The sequence below is a fragment of the Oncorhynchus nerka genome, linkage group LG9a (assembly GCF_034236695.1).
Source record: "Oncorhynchus nerka isolate Pitt River linkage group LG9a, Oner_Uvic_2.0, whole genome shotgun sequence".
NCBI lineage: Eukaryota > Metazoa > Chordata > Actinopteri > Salmoniformes > Salmonidae > Oncorhynchus > Oncorhynchus nerka.
Window position 1 is genome coordinate 59542003 of NC_088404.1, and position 24489 is coordinate 59566491.

At 41.4% G+C, this 24489-nt stretch overlaps 1 protein-coding gene across 2 annotated transcripts in view; it reads left to right on the forward strand.

Moving 5' to 3' along the window:
- Positions 1–517: 517 nt before the first annotated feature.
- The window catches only part of LOC115134609 (forkhead box protein O1-A-like), a 72550-nt gene continuing 48578 nt past the window's right edge, over positions 518–24489 (forward strand). For both annotated transcript variants that reach the window (XM_029668776.2, XM_065022738.1), the window contains exon 1: positions 518–1399. In XM_029668776.2, the coding sequence (XP_029524636.2) occupies positions 803–1399 (597 nt within the window). In that variant the 5' untranslated portion in view covers positions 518–802. The remainder of the gene's footprint in view (positions 1400–24489) is intronic.

The following is a 24489-nucleotide window of genomic DNA, read 5'->3' on the forward strand; positions in this document are numbered from 1 at the left end:
GGGCCCCCAAAAAGGATAGAGCCAACCATGCTATGTGTTATAACTGTTTATTATATATACAATTCTATAAAATGTTTATTACATTTATAAGCTATATATAATAAAGAAAATATAACAGTTAATAGTATAGAGATGTTATTAATTATTTTATAAATCCAAGGCTTGTCCAACATTACAGTATTTTAGGCCTATACTTAATTAACATTGACACGCCAGACAACTTTCCCCTAAGAAGTAGACAAAAAATGTTTTGACAGACATAAATCGAAAACACATTGCTCTGACCCGCTTGCACTTCCTTCAGCATTTTACATATTTAAACGTTTTAACTCATTGCTCTGGCCCCCGTTTTCAGGGAAGGAAATATTGTTCACGTTAGAATAAGAACAGAAACATGTATTATGTCAAAACCAGGTCCTGTTTACCTTATACACATACCATTGGTGGCCGCTGACTGTCACTCAAGCTCTTAGTGGGTGTTACCAGTTGACTTCGTAGGATTTACGAACGTAATAGATCTGTGATTGACAGTAGACAACGACAGTCAGGCGCGATAGACACTACGAACAGAACACAGATACACTTAGCCTGTAACCGCGCAGTTTTAGATAAAGGACATCCCGAGTGAGTTGTATTTTTTATTCCATCATCGCAAAAACAGCCGGTTTTCAACTAGTGCCCTCTATCAGAGTTAATGAAGAAGTGACGACGTTTTTTACACTTTTACATTTGGTGCCTGGACTGGACGATTCATTGAGTGTCTTTATGTGACAGTTGAGCTATTTGTCTGTTTACTTTAGAGATGGCAGATTTACCGCTGCCGCAACAGTTGGTTGATATAGACCCGGATTTCGAGCCACTCTCGAGGCCCCGGTCATGCACCTGGCCTCTGCCTCGACCAGAGTTCATCGAACCCGCCTGCTCAAACACATCTTCACCGGCGCCTTCAGTCAAACAGGAGCCTGTCGAATACATCAGTAACCTCAGTTTTTTAGAAGAGTCAGAGGACTACCCGGAGGATCAGAAACCGCTCGTTTTGTGCAATGATTTTCAGTGCCAGGGGAACTGCATACACCCGCAGCAGGAGAAACAACATCCACAGCAGTTACAGCATCATCAGCAGCACCCGTGTCCTCAGCTGCCGCACCAGCAACAGGTGCCCCCGGTCTCATCCCCCAACGGGTCGAATTCGGTGGCCGCCGCCGCAGCCGTGCAGAGGAAAAGCAGCTCGTCGCGTCGGAACGCGTGGGGGAATATGTCCTACGCGGACCTCATCACCAAGGCGATAGAGAGCTCACTGGAGAAGCGACTCACCTTGTCTCAGATCTATGACTGGATGGTGAAGAGCGTGCCATATTTTAAGGATAAAGGAGACAGTAATAGCTCAGCAGGTTGGAAGGTAAGCAATACTTATCAGTTCTTACGTGATATCTATATAACATTATGTAGGCCTATTTTTATAACCAACTCGTTTTGTAATAAGCCCTGTTTAATTTTTCAAGTCAATACAATTACGAGGTTTAATGCCAAGAATGTCCCACTTCATTAATTCACTGTGTGCCACAATGTCCTGCAGTGCAGCGTCATGGATAGATAGAAGTATCTGGGGATCACGGAGCAGTGATAAAAGACAATAACCAAATTGTGTATAATTATGAAGGGCTGATATTCCCCCCACCTGTTGCATGTACATGGTCCCGTGGTCTCACCCAGTGAGTACGGTGCGGTCGGTGGCTGGTTAGGCATTGTCTATTTTATCAAAGCCAGATTTACTCACAAATAAACCTTGATGAAGCCCAAGTTCACCATACAACATATAACTCCAACAACCAGAGTGACATAGGCTATTCACCGAATTTGACAAACAATTTTCACCAAATGTATATACCAAATGTAAATATCAAGCTATACAAGAAATAGCCTCTGATGGCGGCATACTTCATATCATCCAACAAAAGGACACACTGCTCAACTCAGCTCAGCCATAGAATAATGGAGCCAATACAGTGCATTCAGAAAATATTCAGACCCCTTGACTTTTTCCACATTTTGTTACATTACAGCCTCATTCTAAAATTGATTAAATCGTTTTTTTTTCATCGATCTACACACAATACCCCATGATGACATCACAATACCCCATAATGACTAAGCAAAAACAGGTCTTTAGAAATTTCTGCAAATGTATAAACCCCGAAATAACACATTTACATACAGTACCCATCAAAAGTTGGGACACACCTACTAATTTATTTATTTTTCAAAATTTTTACTATTTTCTACATTGTATAATAATAGTGAAGACACCAAAACTATGAAATAACATATGGGATCATGTAGTAAGCAAAAAAGTGTATATTTTATATTTGAGATTCTTCAAAGTAGCCACCCTTTGCCTTAATGACAGCTTTGCACACTCTTGGCATTCTCTCAACCAGATTCACCTGGAATGCTTTTCCAACAGTCTTGATGGAGTTCCCACATATGCTGAGCACTTGTTGTCTGCTTTTCCTCCACTCTGCGGTCCAACTAATCCCAAACCATATCAATTGGGTTGAGGTCGGGTGATAGTGGAAGCCAGGTCATCTGATGCAGCACTCCATCACTCTCCTTTTTGGTCAAATAGCACTTACACAGCCTGGAAGTGTGTTTTGGGTCATTGTCCTGTTGAAAAACAAATGAAAGTCCCACTAAGCGCAAACCAGATGGGATGGCGTATCGCTGCTGAATGCTGTGGGAGCCATGCTGCCTTGAATTCTAAACAAATCACCTGTATTTGGGGAGCTTCTCCCACTCTTCTCTGTAGATTCTCTCAAGCTCTGCCAGGTTGGATGGGGAGTGTTGCTGCACAGCTATTTTCTGGTCTCTCCAGAGATGTTTGATCGGTTTCAAGTCTGGCTGGGCCACTCAACGACATTTAGAGACTTGTCCCACAGCCACTCCTGCGTTGTCTTGTTGGTGTGTTTAGTGTCCTTGTCCTTTTGGAAGGTGAACTTTCACCCCAATCTAAGGTTCTGAGCGCTCTTATGCAGGTTAACTACATTCTTCGCTCCGTTCATCTTTCCCTCAATCCTGATTAATCTCCCAGTCCCTGCCACTGAAAAACATCCCCACAGCATGATGCTGCCACCACCATGCTTAATCGTAGGGAGGGTGCCAGGTTTCCTCCAGACGTGACGCTTGGCATTCAGGCCAAGGTGTTCAATCTTGGCTTCATCAGACCAGATTATCTTGTTTCTCAAGGTCTGAGAGTGCTTTAGGTACCTATTGGCAAACTCCAAGCAAGTTGTCATGTGCCTTTTACTGAGGAGTTGCTTTCGTCTGGCCACTACCATAAAGGCCTGATTGGTGGAGTGCTGCAGAGATGGTTGTCCTTCTGGAAGGTTATCCCATCTCCACAGAGGAACTCTAGAGCTCTATCAAAGTGACCATCGGGTTCTTGGTCACCTCCCCGACCAAGGCCCTTCTCCCCCGATTGTTCAGGTTGGCTGGGAGGCCAGCTGTAGGAAGAGTCTTGGTGGTTCCAAACCTTTCCATTTAAGAATGATAGAGGCCACTGTGTTCTCGGGACCCTTCAATGCTGCAGAAATGTTTTGGTACCCTTCCCCAGATCTGTGCCTCGACACAATCCTGTCCCAGACCTCTAGGGACAATGGAAACAGTATTCCCCTGAGCTCAATTCGAATCTCATAGCAAAAGGTCTGAATATTTATGTAAATAAGTAATTTCCGTTTTTTATTTGTAATACATTTGTAAACAATCTAAAAACCTGTTTTCACTATGTCACTAAGTCGTTTTTCTTTGTCATCATGGGGTATTGTGTGTAGATTGATGAGGGAAAATATTAATTAAATCAATTTTAAAATAAGGTTGTAACGTAACCAAATGTGGAGAAAGTCAGGTGTCCGAATAATTTCTGAATGCACTGTATATGGCACATTTCTTCTCACTAGTTTGCAATACAAACACCATAGACAGGTTGGTTGTTTAGCAACGAAACCGACGTGTGCGCAACTATGTTTTGGAAAGGGTTGGCTTAAATTGTTGACAACCTGTAAACTATGTTTTGGAAAGGGTTGGCTTAAATTGTTGACAACCTGTAAACTATGTTTTGGAAAGGGTTGGCTTAAATCGTTGACAACCTGTAAACTATGTTCTGGAAAGGGTTGGCTTAAATCGTTGACAACCTGTAAACTATGTTTTGGAAAGGGTTGGCTTAAATCGGTGACAACCTGTAAACTATGTTTTGGAAAGGGTTGGCTTAAATCGTTGACAACCTGTAAACTATGTTTTGAAAAGGGTTGGCTTAAATCGTTGACAACCTGTAAACTATGTTTTGGAAAGGGTTGGCTTAAATCATTGACAACCTGTAAACTATGTTTCATCGCCGATGTTTATTTTTAAACATAAATGCATTTACACAATTTGCACTTGTGTCTCTCAAATACATTGTAACTGTTAGATATACGGCAAATTTGAGCCGTATTAGCAATGACATGAAATCAGTCAAAACACCTCAAAAGACATGGAATCAAGAACACGATAAAACTAGCTTAAACAAGTCACTTACAATTCCTCACATGGCAGTTTCTTGTAATTTTTGCTAACTATCTGGCCATCCAGAATCAAACCAACACACTGACTTTAAAACATTTAAAACGTCAAAGTGTCATCAAAACAAAATTCTAGCTTGATAAATCAAATGCATGAAAGCGATGTTGTCTATTCTCATGTTCATTCACAATTGAGAATAGTCTATGCTCAGGCTTAGGCTATAGACCTTTTTTTTAACACCTTAGGATAGAATATTTGGGAAATAAGATACTGTTAATAACTTTAACTTTAATTTAAGATTTTATGATAGGCCTAGTAGGAGGATAGATTATTGGCCATTTAGTTTTCAACCTTGCGTGAAGGGATTTTCCCGGCCCGCGTGGGTCATTATTAAGCCTAAACTTGATTAAACTTGTCATTAAATGTTTCTATAGGCTATTGATATGGTTTGTTCTCTCTAGTTATTAGTCCCATTGCTACCTTACGTTTTTCGGCTAATAAAACAACCTTTTGAGATAGAACTCTGTCACATTCACAGTTTGATTGGGAGAAAGCCATGCATAAAACAATAAAAGACTAGCCTAACCCGCAACCAAAAATGCATTCGTAAGTCTTTCATGTTGAACTTCTCTGTGATAAAGTGATAAAAATGATCAAACCTGGCTTTCATTTGAACACTGATATTGTAAGAAACGTCATTCCTCTCATCTCTGACCGGCTGCCTACTCCAGGTTGCTGTGTCTGTCAAGCTGAGTGTGGTGCCTGCGATCTGATGATATTCTGTCCATTCCTCTGATAAAGGTCAGGACGATACAGCTAATTAGTGACCTTATTTTATCAATCAAGTACAAGGGAGGAACAAAAATCCACAGACACTCAGCAGAATGACTTTGACACATGCACAAGTGTGTAGTGTATTTTTTTTTTACGTATCCTACTCTGCCAAATACACCCTCAGATAGTGGGGTCAAAACCAGCCATTATTGGCAGCAAACCTGGAGCAATTATGGTTAAATGCCTTGCTCAAGGGCAGATCAACAGACTTTTCATCTAGTCAGTTTAGGGATTCAATCTAGCAATCTTTCAGTTATGGGACCAACACTCTAACCGTTAGGCTACCAGGGTACACCAGCATTGAGACCTAAAGCAGCACCTAAAACTTTACCATGCCGTCATGTTAATCTGAGCGAAGTCATCTGACCTCCCTGTAACGCAAGTCCTGCTAACATGCCCCGTACACTCACACTAGGCTGTGAGGTCACAGTTTGTCTTGTGATTTAATGATCAGTTTGACGTATTAAGTCTTGTGGGGCCTCAGTGTGTCTGGTGACTGCTACTAGGAATCACAGATTCAGAGGTGTGGATTAGACCAGCCTGACCAGGGATCAATAGCATTCTTCCTGCTTTATAACTCTCTGGTTTACCATGATGGTTAGCTAGATGGTCATCTTTAGCTTAGTTGGTAAAGCACGGCGCTTGCAACAGCAAGAGAGTGGGTTTGATTTCTAGACCACCCATACGTAAAAATATGATGCATGCATGTAAGTCACTTTGGATAAAAGAGGCATATATGATAATTACATTGTAATTCTGAATTGTGTTGCAAATTGCTCTTTTTTTTCAGTTCTTGAATTTGAATTGACCACACCCCACAGGAAACGTAATTTGAATTTGAATTAAAACCTTGTAAATGTAATTAAATGTAATTGAAAATGTAATCTACGTAATCCCCAAAAGTAATTATTTATCATGAGAGGGCCATAAACAATAAATAGTAATCCTGCATACTCCAAGAAAGGTTCTCACCTTTCTGGTAATTATTTTATAAATTGCTGAGGTGTAGTCACTTTTGAGGACAAAAGCTCAAGTACAAACATGATACAAATATTATTTATTTCCTATTCAACAAATCTGTATGAATAAGGCTTGAAATGACTCATATCTTTTTAGTATATTGAATTTATAAAACAACTAACTATAAGATTTCATCTTCTTTATAACTGTAAAATACATATTTGTATATTTAGCGTTAGAGAAAATGTGCATATTTTCTAAAGTTCTCTCTTGATCAAAACGTCTGCCCCCATTGCTGTAAACGTCTCACAGATATCTAAGTAATCTTTTTTTTAAATATATATATTTTTTAGCCCCTTTTTCTCCCCAATTTCGATCTTGTCTCATCGCTGCAACTCCCCAACTGGCTCGGGTGGCGAAGGTCGAGTCATGCGTCCTCCGAAACATGACCCGCCAAACTGCCCTTCTTAACACCCGACCGCCTAACTCGGAAGCCAGGCACACCAATGTGTCAGAGGAAACACCATTCAACTGACGACCGAGGTCAGCCTGCAGGCACCCAGCCCACCACAAGGAGTTGCTAGAGCACGATGAGCCAAGTAAAGCCCCCCCGGCCAAACCCTTCCCCGATGCTGGGCCAATTGTGCGCTGCCCCATGGGACTCCCGATCACTTCCGGTTGTGATACAGCCCTGGACCGAACCCGGGTCTGTAGTGACGCCTCTATCACTGCGAAGCAGTGCCTTACACCGTTGCACCACTCGGCCTGATCTCATCTTTCATTTCATATTAATCTCTTCCGTCTATGACAAACAGAAAGTGTTTCTTTGTTTCAAATCAATGAATTATTTTAGATTACTGACATGAAATCCATCTCTGAATGAGCTACAGCGACGAAACCACTCTAGCCTGCTGCGCTACGGTGTACGGATTCAAGGCATATATGTTGTTAGTGGCTGTGACGTAGAATTCATCCAGGAGTTGATGGGACAGTCGGAAGAGCGAATGAAATGGTACGAGGGAGATCCCAGCTTCAAGGAGTGTCAGATTTCACATCCTGCTTCACATAGGCAGAAGAGACATACTCCTGTGTCTGTGAGAATCAGGGCTACCCCTCAATGCAATCAATTTCGAACTATGGTGTCCAAATATACATTTTAAAGTGAAAATCTCTATCGGAACCTGTACCAGAACCCAAAACAGGGGACTTTACATATAAGAGAAGTTACATTTTTTATTCAATGAAATTCAAATTACTTATCGCCATAGTAATGTTTATTTTGACATGTAGTATAAGGTCATTTTTAAAAGTCATTCTCCTAAAACAATTTGAAATAATTAAAGTGGTCATGTTGAGGGTTCAGTTGTCTATAATAGTTGATAATTCCTTACTTATTTTGAAATATATACGTTACATATATATATACGTTATTCTAAAATGGATTCAATTAATGTTTTCCCTTATCAATCTTCACCAAATACCCGATTATGACAAAGCGAAAACAGGTTTTTAGAAATGTTCGCAAATGTATTACAAATGAAAAACAGAAATATCTTATTTACATAAGTAAACAGACCTTTTGCGATGAGACTCGAAATTGAGCTCAGGTGCATCCTGTTTCCATTGATCATCCTTGAGATGATTCTACAACTTGATTGGAATCCACCTGTCTATATAAGGTCTCACAGTTGACAGTGCATGTCAGAGCAAAAACCAAGCCATGAGGTTAAAGGAATTGTCCGTAGAGCGCTGAGACAGAATTGTGTTCAGGCACAGATCTGGAGAAAGGTACCAAAACATTTCTGCAGCGTTGAAGGTCCCCAAGAACACAGTGGCACCTAAAGGACTCGTGGACCATGAGAAACAAGATTCTCTGGTCTGATTAAACTATCAGACCAGAGAATGCCAAGCGTCACATCTGGATGAAACTTGGCCCCATCCCTATGGTGAAGCATGGTGGTGGCAGCATCATGCTGTGGGGATGTTTTTCAGCAGCAGGGACTGGGAGACTAGTCAGGTTCGAGGGAAAGATGAATGGAGCAAAGAATAGAGAGATCCTAGATGAAACCCGCTCCATAGTGCTCAGGACCTCAGTCTGAGGCGAAGGTTCACCTTCCAACAGGACAACGACCTATGCACACAGCTAAGACAATGCAGGAGTGGCTTCGAGACAAGTCTCTGAATGTCCTTGAGTGGCCCAGCCAGATCCCGGACTTGAACCCGATCGAACATCTCTGGAGAGACCTGAAAATAGCTGTGCAGCGACGCCCTCCATCAAATCTGACAGAGCTTGAGATGATTTGCAGAGAAGAATGGGAGAAACTACCCAAATACAGGTGTGCCAAGCTTTTAGCATCAGACCCAAGAAGACTCAAAGCTGTAATCATTGTCAAAGGTGCTTCAACAAATTACTGAGTCTGAATACTTATGTAAATATGATTTTTAAGTTTAGGATTTTTTATACATTTGCAAAAATTTCTGAACCTGTTTTTGCTTCATCGTTATGGGGTGTTGTGTGTGGATTGATGACGGAGAAAAAACGATTTAATCAATTTTAGCACAAGGTTGTAACATACCACTGTGAAAAAAGTCAAGCGGTCTGAATACTTTCCGAATGCACTGTATTTAAAAATATCAGAATTCATTGGATCAAACATCTCATGACAAAGAAAAATACTGTTTGATATATTTGAGTTGTAAACAAACTAATATTTGAAATGGTATGTGTATTCTTTGCATTAATAAGTGGCATATATCCCTTCGATAAAATATTTGCCAAATTAATGAGATGTTCATGTTTTATGTTGAATTGGTTTGAATTGCTTGGAATTAAATTCTACTTCCTTGAATTCAAATTCAATTCAAATTCTGCTTACTGTGGTGTGGGATCAATTCATTGTTTTAATTGAATTGAATGTAGAAATTCCGAATTGACCCCAACATTGATAATTATGTGTCACGTCCGTTGAATGGATGAGACCAAGGCTCAACGTGATGAGAATACTTCTTTAATGAAACGAAGACAATTAACAAACTTACCAAAACAACAAAACGAACGTGAAGCTATATATAAACAAGTGCAGACACAGGCAACTAATCATAGACATACAAAACCCCTAGACAGGAACAAAAACACATACATCACCCATGTCACACCCTTACCTAACCAAAATAGTAAAGAAGACAAAGAATACTAAGGCCAGGGCGTGACATTATGTTACTAGAAATAATGGTAGTCTTCAGGGGAACCTCAACGTAACAACAGCAGCAGTACAACTTCAGAGAAGTTGACTCGTTTCTCAAAGCTCAGGGATGTGAAACACTCTGATCACAGCAGATAGAAATAGATTGAATAGAGCCAAGACAATTCCCTATTATATCTAGTTGATTCTGTCTACACATTTCTCACAGCTGATCCTTTCCTGTGAAGGACACGTTTCTCCATTAAAGGCGAACCAACTTGCTTATCATAAGTGCTTCATAGAGCATTCATTAACTATTCAAATGTACTACTTGGGTGCTTCACAAATCATTCAAAAAACGAATGGTAATAAAATGTACAATAAAGCCTTTAGAAATGGTTGTTTGCTTAAAGCCGAATCTGTGGACAGGAATGGAGGCCTACTCACAGGCACAGGTAACTGTGTGTTTAGAACTGCCTCTCATTCACTCCACTACAGAGCTGAAGTTTTTGCGTATCAGTCTCGAGTCTGTTATGTTACTATTATGGACGCCAGGCACCCCTCCCTTCTTCAGGCTAAAAATAGAGGATTACCTGGAATTACCTGCGATACTCCAGAGGTGTGTTTCAAGACGTAACAGTTATTGCCATTTGCCCTCGTTCTCCTTGTTAAAGGTCAGTGTCAACGTTCCATGCGGTCATGGGATGTTTCTTTGGATCCACTTTTAAGCTTTAGCTGTGGGTATGTGTGTCAGAGAGAGAGAGAGAGAAGAAGAAATCGAGAGAGACAGAGAGAGAGAAGAAATAGGAAGAGAGACAGAGAGAGAATTAATAGACAGAGAGAGAGAGAGAAGAAAGAGAGACTAGCAAAGTCTTCTCTCTGTCTCATGGCAAAATGTGTAGAATTGAAGGATATTAGCTTCAATTCTGCAACAACAAAATATGGCTCTGGCCCATTGACAAAATGTGTAGAATTGCATGAAATTAGCTTGAAAATTGCGAGAGAAAAAATCAGCCTTGCCCAGAAGTCGCTTTTAAAATGTTCCTTCCAGGGCCTGAGACTTGGTTCGTCCGTCCGTGCACTGACAAAGTTATAGTAAAACGATGAGTGGGTCCCTGATGAATTTGCTATCACACAAGGGGTCCTCGGCCCTAAAAAGTTTGAGAATCCCTGCTCGGAGGTTCCCCTCTAGTATAGAAAGGCTATTGTATTATGGTCTTCTTTTCAGTCCAGCATTTCGTTATGATGGACTCAGCTCAGCCAAGACTGAAGAATAGTTTCTCTCCATCATAATAGACTTGCTAAAGAAATGTCCCAACGTCATTTACACCACCTATACTGTATGCACATTTTATTTCAGAATATTGCATTTTACTGTCCTTCTAAAGCAGAATAAATGCTATATTTTCTCACATAATCCTTTTTGACCCAATTTAACTATGCCTATAGACACAGTGTCCATGATGCTATGGTTTGTTTGTGTGTCAATCCTGAATGTTTGGTTCCTTTTAAACTCTAACACAAAAACACCTCTGTTTATATTAGTAATGTATTACTCTGTGTACCTGTCCATATTCCTCAACAGCACTGTTTATGTAGCAAAATACCCTGCTGCTGGTGGCTGTGCAAATGTTCAACAGTCAGCATTGATGTGGCTGGTTGCTGGATGAACCTTGGTACCCCAGCAACTTTGAAATTCCAGAGGAGTGAGGGAAGAGAGTGGAGAGATTCCCCCCTGTCCAGTGATACAGCACGTGCTTCGGCCTCCCTCCTCTCTGTCACTCATTTTAGTGACTTCTTTCGAAACTAACAAGTTCTAGAACCTCTGTCGGAGAACTAGAGAGAGAGACCCGTAGCAGACTTATCTGAAAGTAAACAAAACAAAACACACTATCGGTCGATGCACGCGATGATATTGTAGGACAAGAGAAGCACAACAAACAGTGAGTGAGTGTGTGTGTTCAGAGTTGGTCACGGAAAGATTTGGCATGCACTGCAGGTTATTGGCACCCAAATGCACTGCATGACTCCCGTGGACACAATGACACAATTCCCTGTTGTTGTCAATTCTACAGCGCTCTGAGTTTGTTGTGGTGTCTTACAGACATCCAGGCAATCAGAGAAAGCTTCACTCAGCTCTATTTCTCCACTTAGTGTTGGGTCACACGTGAACAGCTGACAGTGACACTGCACTAGACTAGACAGTTGTAAAAGTACCATAAGCCTCAGTGGAGCTGGTCTGGCACTAGGCCAGTTCAATAAGAGCTATCATAACGCTGGCACAGGAAGTTGTCTCCTTTACTACAGCACTGTGAGCTGAGAGCAGGCTTGGGCTCAGACTAGAGGCCACATGTATCAAGCATTTCAGAGTAGGAGTGCTGATCTAGAATCAGGTTCCCCCTGTCCGTATCATCTTATCCATTGTGATCTTAAAGGCAAAAATAATCCTAAATCAGCACTCTTACGCGGAGACGCTTGATAGGCTACACATAGCCCCTGGACTAGGGTGATTGACTGCTGTAAGTGTGTGGTTGGAAGAGTAGAGAGAGAAAGAGCAATGAGAGAGCCCAATGGATATTGCAGAATAACAAGAAGAGCATTGCTTTGGTGATTCGTCATAGAAGAGTTCTCCTCCTCGACGTTCGCCAAAGACATTCCTTAACGGCTTGTTTGTGCTTTTTAAATAAAACGCCCCACCAAGGTTGTTATAGTACACTAAAACTGCATCTAAAACTAATCATGAATAAACTATTTAGTAAATTGAAATAAAATAATTAAGAAACCTGTTTGAAAAACTTAAAGTATACTGAAGCTATTATCTTTGAATCCAAAAAAACGAACTAAAATGAAATAAAAACCATATTGAATTACATTTCTCCTTTACCCAAATCCAGATAGCTGATGTTCTGAAAGAGCTGCAAAATCTGGACCCCTACAAATCAGCCGGGCTAGACAATTTGGATCCTCTCTTTCTAAAATTATCTGCCGAAATTGTTGCAACCCCTATTACTAGCCTGTTCAAACTCTCTTTCGTATCGTCTGAGATTCCCAAAGATTGGAAAGCTGCCGCGGTCATCCCCCTCTACAAAGGGGGTGACACTCTAGAAGCAAACTGCTACAGACCTATATCTATCCTACCCTGTCTTTCTAAGGTCTTCGAAAGCCAAATTAACAAACAGATTACTGACCATTTCGAATCCCACCGTACCTTCTACGCTATGCAATCTGGTTTCAGAGCTGGTCATGGGTGCACCTCAGCCACGCTCAAGGTTCTAAATGACATCATAACCGCCATCGATAAGAGACATTACTGTACAGCCGTATTCATCGACCTGGCCAAGGCTTTCGACTCTGTCAATCACAACATTCTTATTGGCAGACTCAACAGCCTTGGTTATTCAAATGACTGCCTCGCCTGGTTCACCAACTACTTCTCAGACAGAGTTCAGTGTGTCAAATTGGAGGGCCTGTTGTCCAGACCTCAGGCAGTCTCTATGGGGTGTCACAGGGTTCAATTCTCGGGCCGACTCTTATCTGTAGACATCAATGATGTCGCTCTTGCTGCTGGTGATTCTCTGATCCACCTCTACGCAGACGACACCATTCAGTATACTTCTGGCCCCTCTTTGGACACTGTGTTAACTAACCTCCAGATGAGCTTCAATGCCATACAACACTCCTTCCGTGGCCTCCAACTGCTCTTAAACGCAAGTAAAATGCATGCTATTCAATCGATCACTGCCCGCACCTGCTCGCCCATCCCGCATCACTAAGGACGGCTCTGACAACTACAAATACCTGGGTGTCTGGTTAGACTGTAAACTCTCCTTCCAGACTCACATTAAGCATCTCCAATCCAAAATTAAATCTAGAATCGGCTTCCTATATCGCAACAAAGCATCCTTCACTCATGCTGCCAAACATACCCTCGTAAAACTGACCATCCTACCGATCCTCGACTTCGATGATGTCATCTATAAAATAGCCTCCAACACTCAACAAACTGGATGCAGTCTATCACAGTGCCATCCGTTTTGTCACCAAAGCCCCATACACTACCCACCATTGCGACCTGTACGCTCTCGTTGGTTGGCCCTCGCTTCATACTCGTCGCCAAACCCACTGGCTACAAGTCTCTGCTAGGTAAAGCCCCACCTTATCTCAGCTCACTGGTCACCATAGCAGCACCCACTCGTAGCACGAGCTCCAGCAGGTATATCTCACTGGTCACCCCCAAAGCCAATTCATCCTTTGGTTGTCTTTCCTTCCAATTCTCTGCTGCCCATGACTGGAACGAATTGCAAAAATCTCTGAAGCTGGAGACTCATATCTCCCTCACTAGCTTTAAGCACCAGCTGTCAGAGCAGCTCACTGATCACTGCACATGTACATAGCCCATCTGTAAACAGCCAATCTACAGTGGGGCAAAAAAGTATTTAGTCCACCATAATTTGCAAATGAATTCATAAAAAATCCTACAATGTGATTTTGTCTGTCATAGTTGAAGTGTACCTATGATGAAAATTACAGACCTCTCTCATCTTTTTAAGTGGGAGAACTTGCACAATTGGTGGCTGACTAAATACTTTTTTACCCTACTGTATCTACCTACCTCATCCCCATACTGTATTTATTTATTTATTTTTTGTGCTTCTTTGCACCCCAGTATCTCTACTTGCACATTCATCTTCTGCCGATCTACCATTTCAGTGTTTAATTGCTATATTGTAATTACTTCACCACCATGGCCTATTTATTTCCTTAACTTACCCAATTTGCACTCACTGTATATATACTTTTTGTTTTCTTTTTCTAGTGTATTATTGACTGTATGTTTGTTTATTCCATGTGTAACTCTGTGTTGTTGTATGTGTCGAATTGCTACGCTTTATCTTGGCCAGGTCGCAGTTGCAAATGAGAACTTGTTCTCAACTAGCCTACCAGGTTAAATAATGGTGAAATAAATAAATAAATAAAAATATTCCGTTCTAGTTTTTTGGGGAACAAAAATCTAATTGGTGTTTCAAGCACATTGAGATTTACTTCATAATTTAAGACTCAGCGAGATGACATTGCCACAAGCAGCACCTCAAGATATTGGGAGCGTGTTTGAGTGGTTAAAGTCACCAATGGTACACGAAAAACGAGGACTGAAGTCGGGGGAGGTGCATCTGCAACAGCTGAAAGTCAGATACTAATGTGGTTTTCTAACAGCAAGACTCAGATCAACATGGCAGTTTTGCAATTTTTTATATAAAGAATATATATATATTATAATGTCGAATTTAACATGTATCTAACCCCCATATCACACATTACACACTGAAATCATAATATAATATTATGTGTGTACACATTGTAAAATCAGTTAGTGAGAGAGCTTCCAATATCAAATATTTTTGTATATATCCACTGTACACATAAATAATGGCAAATTGGTTCCTGTTTCAGTCATGTCTTTGCTCACATTTGTGTGGGTTAAACAAAAACACCAATGATTGGTTGACCATAGAGCCTTCCACAATGCAGAAACATGCAGTCGACTGCAGTCAAAATTTCATGACCTTTGATCCCAGGATTTTTGTAAAGTTCCTGCAGTTGACATGTAGGCGCAAGTCTGACAATTTTATCCCCAGAATGCAACACACTTTGAAATGCTGACTTGACTAAAGTGATCTGCTCAAATGTGCCCATTGAGATTAGTAGACAGAGTATCCGCACTACAAAGTGGTAGCCACAGGACCAAAATAGCAGAGTTTAGCCTCGCGTTTCAACACTCTTGGTTGTGGCGAAGATTTACTGTATACTTCATGCATCTACGTCATCTCGCTGAGTCTACTTTTAAACCTCACCTAACCTATGACCTGACCCTTCACCCCAACAAAACCAAAGCCACACAACACATAAATGGCTCCTAGCCTCCCCCCATGTATAGGCTACTTTATGTCCCTAATACTAAAACAGAAACAAATATACATGTTTTTATAAAAGTTCAACTAAATAAAAACTAGTCAAGTGGATCTGAAAACTAACTGAAACTAAACTGAATTTCATATAAAAATCGTAAAACTAATAGAAAAAAAAACAAATAGAAAAACACAAAACTATAATAACCTTGGGCCCCAAATACTATATTTTGGGACTCTAAACCAATCCCTCTGTGCGAAAGAATGTAAAAAATATATATAATAATGCACAACAATATTCTTGTATGGACCGTCATTTTCTTTTTCAGTCAAAACACTTGGACTACAAGATCTATTTCATGTTTTTGTATTTGTTGGCTATCTTGCCAGTGCTGTCTGAGGCTATGTGTTAATATGGATGTATGAGTTCAGATAGGGTGACTTATTATAAGAGATGTTCTGCAACAAAAAATGTACTGGAATTGGAATGCCCTGGGCCAAAGCCGTGGTAGTTAGTCAGCTCAGTGGTGATGATACAGGAGAGGAGAGCCGGGGAGAACCGACTCGGGAGGTGAGGAGGATTATGGGAGCTACACTTCTAATTAGATCACATACACAGACAGACAGATGGAATAACAAATAGAAGAGGAGATGCAGACGTAGTTAGAAATACAGAATGACAGGTAGCTGTGGACTGACAGACAGTCAGGAAGACAGGCACAGACACGAACATGGACTCATAGGGATTAAGCCTAGCATTTGAACTCATCTCACACATCCTTCTGTGCTTGACTTGTTTTCAATCGACGTTCTGCAGTAAATGCCTAATAGTTGAGTGTTAAGGGAGTTCAAGTGCAGACAGAAATACTTCTGAGCTGTAGTACCTCCTCTTCTGTGAGATGAAACTAACAACCTTATGTCAGGAAATGCCTGCAGAGCTATGTGTGACTGACTGGCTGCCGGGGCTGAACAAAATCAGTTTCCCTCGTGTGAAAACCGTTGATGTACAAAACGGCTTCGTCACTGCATGAATTACTGCCCTGTCTATAAAGCAGCCGTTTTCCTCCTAAATATGTCTTGATATTCTTCGACATAGCCTGGGGGTGCATCGCAGTAAGGGTAGGGTAGGGACGCTAGGCTCTGCTAGTAGCCACAGACCTTATTTTTAGGCCTGAAAACCATAACTCAATTAAATGTTCTTCTTACCTGCTAAAACAAACAACAGTTTAGACCAGCATTAATTTTAAGCTGGTCGGATGCTTGTCAAGCTGTTGTGACCAGCATGGTCTAACTGGTGCTGCTGGCCGACCAGCTTTTGTTGTGTTTTCGCTGGTGATCAGTATTTGCTGTGTTTTCAACACTGGTAACCAGCATTAGCTAAAAAATACTAGCATCAAGTCACATTATACAGCCTTATGAAGACATGATTCATTCCTGTGAGTGAATTCCCACAAACTGCATTCAGAATGACTGCCAGGATTAGAACAATACACGAGACTACCTAAACCATCTAAACTGGAACAACAACTTCTGATGACCAGGTGGCGAATCGCATCTCTGCATGTCTGGCAGACATATCAGTGTGGATGACGGATCACCACCTCAAGCTGAACCTCGGCAAGACGGAGCTGCTCTTCCTCCCGGGGAAGGACTGCCCGTTCCATGATCTCGCCATCACGGTTGACAACTCCATTGTGTCCTCCTCCCAGAGCGCTAAGAACCTTGGCGTGATCCTGGACAACACCCTGTCGTTCTCAACTAACATCAAGGCGGTGGCCCGTTCTTGTAGGTTCATGCTCTACAACATCCGCAGAGTACGACCCTGCCTCACACAGGAAGCGGCGCAGGTCCTAATCCAGGCACTTGTCATCTCCCGTCTGGATTACTGCAACTCGCTGTTGGCTGGGCTCCCTGCCTGTGCCATTAAACCCCTACAACTCATCCAGAACGCCGCAGCCCGTCTGGTGTTCAACCTTCCCAAGTTCTCTCACGTCACCCCGCTTCTCCGCTCTCTCCACTGGCTTCCAGTTGAAGCTCGCATCCGCTACAAGACCATGGTGCTTGCCTACGGAGCTGTGAGGGGAACGGCACCTCAGTACCTCCAGGCTCTGATCAGGCCCTACACCCAAACAAGGGCACTGCGTTCATCCACCTCTGGCCTGCTCGCCTCCCTACCACTGAGGAAGTACAGTTCCCGCGCAGCCCAGTCAAAACTGTTCGCTGCTCTGGCCCCCCAATGGTGGAACAAACTCCCTCACGACGCCAGGACAGCGGAGTCAATCACCACCTTCCGGAGACACCTGAAACCCCACCTCTTTCAGGAATACCTAGGATAGGATAAAGTAATCCTTCTCACCCCCCTTAAAAGATTTAGATGCACTATTGTAAAGTGGCTGTTCCACTGGATGTCTTAAGGTGAACGCACCAATTTGTAAGTCGCTCTGGATAAGAGCGTCTGCTAAATGACTTAAATGTAAATGTAAATGTAACAGGTGAAATAAGTTAAACTAACACCTTAGATTAGTTTAGTTTAGTTATTTATATTTGTGTAGTATAAGATACATGAATTGATTAATTAATCCATCAATGTACAGTACATGCAAAACACAGATATTGAAACAAACAATTTTAAAAAATCTAACTGCAAAAGAGCATGCTGGGAAATATGAAAAGTACAGGTGTGGTTTTGCAGACCAGCAACATTCTGATTACTTGGGAGTCAGCCTCATTTGAGATTGGATCTCACAACTTCTCAGTTTCCTGCTTTGCCACTGGATCTGTGAGTATAATAAAGATTGTTAAAAGACTAGAACCAATAGACATTTTGTCATTTTTCCCTATGGGGGAACCCTTTTTGGTGCCACATAGAACCCTTAGATTTGTCCCTATAAGGGAACCCTTTTGAGTTGCATTTAGAACTCTCTCATGAAGAACCCTCTGGTTCCAAGTAGAACCATTGACAAGTTCTACAGTTATACTTACAGGATACTTCAGTTATGCATATGGCACACACTGTTAAGAGATAACTTTTCATTTTCCAGTAACTTGTAGAAATGAACCGAAGGATGTTCAGCTTATGTTTTGATTCAGGGCTGGGTTTATTTGAATGTTACCACCCACCAGCGTAGTGCTGTTTATTAATCAGAAACAGCTGCAAAGTTATTCCTCTTTGAGACTGAGATGAGCCAAACAGCCTTGTGTCCACTTGGCCACAACTTAAAATAGGGGGTGCAAACTTGTTTTGACACCTGCACTTTTTTTTACCTGAAAAATATCATAAGCCATTGGATAATTCGTCCCCAATTTTATTTTTTAGCTAGTCTGTATATAAAAATGATGTAGGACCATTTTATAAATTGTAGCCACTGGGATTTTTGCCCATTCTTCAAGGCAAAACTGATCCAGCTCCTTCAAGTTGGATGGGTTCCGCTGGTGTACAGCAATCTTTAAGTCATACCACAGATTTTCAATTTGATTGAAGTCTGGACTTTGACTAGGCCATTCCAAGATATTACATTTTTTCCCCTTAAACCACTCAAGTGTTACTTTAGAAGTATGTTTAGGGTCATTGTCCTGCTGGTAGGTGAACCTCTGTCCCAGTCTCACATCTCTGGAACACTGAAACAGGTTTCCCTCAAGAATGTCCCTGTATTTAGCACCATCCATCATTCCTTCATTTCTGACCAGTTTCCCAGGCCCTGCCGATGAATAACATTCCCACAGCATGATGCTGCCACCACCATGCTTCACTATGGGGATGGTGCGCTCGGGGTGATGTGAGGTGTTGGGTTTGCGTCAGACATAGCGTTTTCCTTGATGGCCAAAAAGCTACATTTTTGTAGAAGTACCTTCTTCCATATTTGGGGAGTCTCCCACATGCCTTGTACAGCTTTAAGGAATACCTAGGATAGGATAAAGTAATCCTTCTCACCCCCCCCCCTTAAAAGATTTAGATGCACTATTGTAAAGTGGCTGTTCCACTGGATGTCATAAGGTGAACGCACCAATTCGTAAGTCGCTCTGGATAAGAGCGTCTGCTAAATGACTTAAATGTAATGTAAATGTAAATGTAGTGGTCCTATGGACAGATATTCCAATCTCCGCTGCAGAGCTTTGCAGCTCCTTCAGGGTTATCTTTGGTCTCTTTGTTGCCTCTCCGATTAATGCCCTCCTTGCCTGGTCCGTGAGTTTTGCTGGGCGGCACTCTCTTGGTCGGTTTGTTGTGGTGCCATATTCTTTCCTTTTTTTAATAATGGATTTAATGGTGCTCCGTGGGGTGTTCAAATTTTCAGATATTTTTTTAAATAACCCAACCCTGATCTGTACTTCTCCACAACTTTGTCCCTGACCTGTTTGGAGAGCTCCTTGGTTTCCATAGTGCAGCTTGCTTGGTGGTTCCCCTTGCTTAGTGGTGTTGCAGACTCTGGGGTCTTTCAGAACAAGTGTATATATACTGAGATCATGTGACAGATTATGTGACACTTAGATTGCACACAGGTAGACTTGATTTAACTAATTATGTGACTTCTGAAGGTAATTGGTTGCACCAGATCTTATTTAGGGGCTTCGTAGCAAAGGGGGTGAATACATATGCACTCACCACTTTTCCTTTTTTATTTTTAAGAATGTTTTGAAACAAGTTATTTTTTCCATTTCCCTTCACCAATTTGGACTATTTTGTCCATTACATGAAATCCTGGACTATTTTGTGTATGTCCATTAAAGCTAGGCCTCAAAATAAAGTCTTATGAGCTATTTAATGTATGGTCATAAAGAGTTTAATTATAACTTTAACACTTGCCACAGGACTGAAAGTTAACAAATTCAACAACCATGTCTCTGTCACTAAAAAGTACAGTCATGGGTGGTAACTCTACAATTCACTCAAAAGGAGGGGGGCATCAAACATCCTCAAATTCCAGAGTTGTGTGCTCATATCCCTGCCTTGTCCGTGTCCTCTAGAGTTTCCTGAGCGGATGCCACTGCTTGGCCTTTTGGGTCTGCATCTAGTGCACTGCTTTTGACCAGAGCCCACAACATAGGGAATAAGGTTCTATTTGACCAGGAGACCAGGCCCAACCAGGCTCTCTCTCTCTCTGAGAAACAAGGGCTTGTTGTTGTTGTATCTTCTCCTAGAACTTCCCTTCCCTCTCTGGTTTTACTGTATGAAGTGATGTCTGACTGTATACGTTTAAAGCAGTGAGAGTAGTGTGCAGTGGTTTGGGTTCATGTAGCATATAGCTTTATTGATAATAACAATAACAGAGATCTGACAATGCTGATAAGCAGATGACAGTCTCAATGGTGGACTCATGATAATTTGATTTATTTGTTACATGTCTATAATTTTACTTATTTTGTGTATCTTTAACTGTCATACTTTGTCTAACCCATCGTTCATAATACATGTTCGATATAACAACATCATGCCTGTATGTGAATGCGGCCATCTGTGTGTCTGACTGTGTCTGTATTGTGTATGCTGCTATGCGACCAGAAATCAGTACAAGACTCAGTTTAGCAGTGGGACAATCTTGGGGGGTGGGGTGGAGTGGGGTAAGGGAGTGTGTGTGTTTGTGCGCGCATGCATGTGTGTTGGCCATGGGGTGAGTTGGAGTGTGGTATTGCATGTAGTCACCATGAACTCTAAGGATTGGAATCAAGCACTTTAACCACTCATAACCACAAAGTCTCCTGTCTGAGCCTTTAGCCCTCAGCCTTGTCCTGCAGTAGAGGACCACTCATATAGGACACACAGGGAGAGCTGCAGCCTGAATGTTTGTGTGGGTCAGTCAGAGAAATCCTTGGCATGAACTGAGGTCATGGCTTTGGTACTGAGGTCATGACTTTGGTACTACTTTGTTGTCAACAACCAATATATAAAACACAAGAATACTGCCATGGCAAATATCGCATAGATTGTGGTTTGAAATATACAGTACCAGTCAAAAGTTTGGACACACCTACTCATTCAAGGGTTTTTCTTTATTTGTATTATTTCTACATTGTAGAATAATAGTGAAGACATCAAATCTATGAAATAACACATATGAAATGATTTAGTAACCAAAGTATATGTTATATTTGAGATTCTTCAAAATAGCCACCCTTTGCCTTAAGGACATCGTTGCACACTCTCTCTCAACCAGCTTCATGAGGAATGCTTTTCCAACAGTCTTTGATGTAGTTCCCACATATGCTGAGCACTTGATGGCTGCTTTTCCTTCACTCTATGGTCCAACTCATCCCAAACCATCTTAATTGGGTTGAGGTTGAGTGATTGTGGAAGCCAGGTCATCTGATGCAGCACTCAGTCACTCTCCTTCTTGGTCAAATAGCCCTTACAAGCCTGGAGATGTGTTGGGTCACTGTCCTGTTGAAAAACACATGATAGTACCCACTAAGCGCACACCAGATGGGATGGCGTATCGCTGCAGAATGTTGTGGTAGCCATGCTGGTTAAGTGTGCCTTGAATTCTAAATAAATCACAGGCATTGTCACCAGAAAAGCACCCCCACACTATTACACCTCCTCCTCCATGCTTCACGGTGGGAACCACACATGCGGATATCATCCGTTCAACTACTCTGCGTCTCACAAAAACACGGCGATTGAAACCAAAAATCTAAAATTTGGACTCATCAGACCAAAGGACAGATTTCCACGGGTCTAATGTCCATTGCTCGTGTTTCTTTGCCCAATCAAGTCTCTTCTTCTTATTGGTGTCCTTTAGTCGTGGTTTCTTTGCAGCAATTCGACCATAAAGGCCTGATTCACTCAGTCTCCTCTGAACAGTGAACAGAAAGTTTTCACACCCCTTGACTTTTTCCACATTTTGTTGAGTTACAGCCTGAATTTAAAATAGATTAAATTGAGATGTTTTTGTCACTGGCCTACACACAATACCACATAATGTCAAGTGGAATTTTGTTTTTCGAAATTGTTACAAATTAATTAAAAATGAAAAGCTGAAATGTCTTGAGACAATAAGTTTTCAAACCCTTTGTTATGGCAAGCCTAAATAAGTTCAGGAGTAAAAATGTGCTTAACAAGTCATATAATACGTTGCATGGACTCACTCTGTGTGCAATACTAGTGTTTAGCAGGATTTTTGATTGACTACCTTGTTTCTGTATCCCACACATACATTTATCTGTAAGGTCCCTTAATCCAGCAATTTCAAGCACAGATTCAACCAGAAAGACCAGGAATGTTTTCCAAAGCCATTTAAAGAAGGGCATCTATTGGTAGATAGGTTAAAAAAAGAAGACATTGAATATCCCTTTGAGCATGGTGAAGTTGTTAATTACACTTTGGATGGTGTATCAATACCAGTCATTACAAATATATTTTTTTGTGATATCCAATTGGTAGTTACAGTCTTGTCCTATCACTGCAACTACAGCTGTAATCACTGCCAAAGGGGATTCTAACATGTTTTGACTCAGGGGGTTGAATATTTATCTAATCAAGATACTGTATATTCCTTTTATTTTTTTCTACAAATGTTAGAATTTTTCTTCACTTTTACAGAGTATTTTGTGTAGATCATTGACAAAAAATGACAATTAAATAAATGTTAGTTACGCTTTATAACACAGCAAAACATGGAAGAAGTCAAGGAGTGTGAATACTTTTTGAAGGCACTGTGCATACATCATTTCAAAAACTCAATCACAGATAATTGAAAAGCCCATTTCGTAGAGAATGTTACGAACTGGACTATATGTAATTTACTTTGAAGAGATGGTGATTGGGTCTAAATCGATGTTTGTCGTTTGGTAGTCTGAATTAAATGTCCTTGTCTTTAACTGCCATTTCCTGAAAGTCAACACATTTTTCTCAGCCTCAGAAGCATCTGCCCTCACCAGATTTTGTATCGTTATCCTTAGACGTATTATCCAGAATTATACATCGGGAATTGTTGATATGTTTTATTTTTGTAGATACCATTTTCTCTGAAAAATGCAAAAAATATGGATTTTTTTTGTATTTTACAGATAGAAAAATTAAATGTTTTTATCCACAATTGGCTGTGTATAAATCCAGTCCTGGAGTGTCTTAACCATATTAAACCAAAATATTTAGGCTGACTTCATCCAGTGTCCAGAAAAATCGATTTGTGTCATATGCATATATGTGCATATTTAATTAGATATCACAGAATTAGCATATTTTTATACAATATTCAAGAAATTGTTAATACAAAAGTACTAGTTTTGTGTCTACACTCATTGTCTAGAGAGTGCTGTGACAAATTCTCCTGAAAGACAACCTCAAAGAGCATCCTCACTTGTTGCTTGCCAACCGTCATTTTCCTTTAATGTACAACTAAAAAACACAACAGGAGCTTTTCATGTCATGTAATGCCGGCCGATCCCGGCCCCAGCCGCCAAGCCCCCGGCCCCTAGCCCCAGCCCCAGCCGCCAAGCCCCCGGCCCCAGCCCCCGGCCGCCAAGCCCCGGACGGTGGAACCTTTGGCGATTGGTTATTTTTACCCCTTCCTGTAAAAACAGCAGCAGCTCGGTTGGTGTGTTGGTTCGTCCCCCACAATGAACTATGATGCACATCCTGCTGACTAGCTGGAAAATAGCTCCGGCCTGCTGTTCACATCTCCTCCCTTTGCCCTGAAAAACATAAGGGCCAGGCAGGGAGAGAGGGGAGGGAAGGAGGGAGGGAGAGGTATGGTTCCTGGCTCAGGCTAATTATGTGTATGTGCGTGCACGTACATGCGTGCATGTGTGTGTGTGTTTTCTCTAGCTGCTCTCCATTCTCCACAACGGTCATTCCCTGTGCTCACTGTGTGGTCTATCACCTTATCAACAGTTTTCTCACTGCTCTAGTAGTGATCATATCTCTAAAAAGGTCATAGGTCAGAGCTTATCTACAGTACATATTTAGTATGTACAGTAATTACACTACCATAATTCTGAAACAATATAGGGTGTGGGAAATCATTCCCCAACACCACACCCAGTGATACTGACATAATGATGATAAGGGTGATAGTAGATAGTAGGGTTGGGTGGTATCCAGATGTTCATATCGTCAT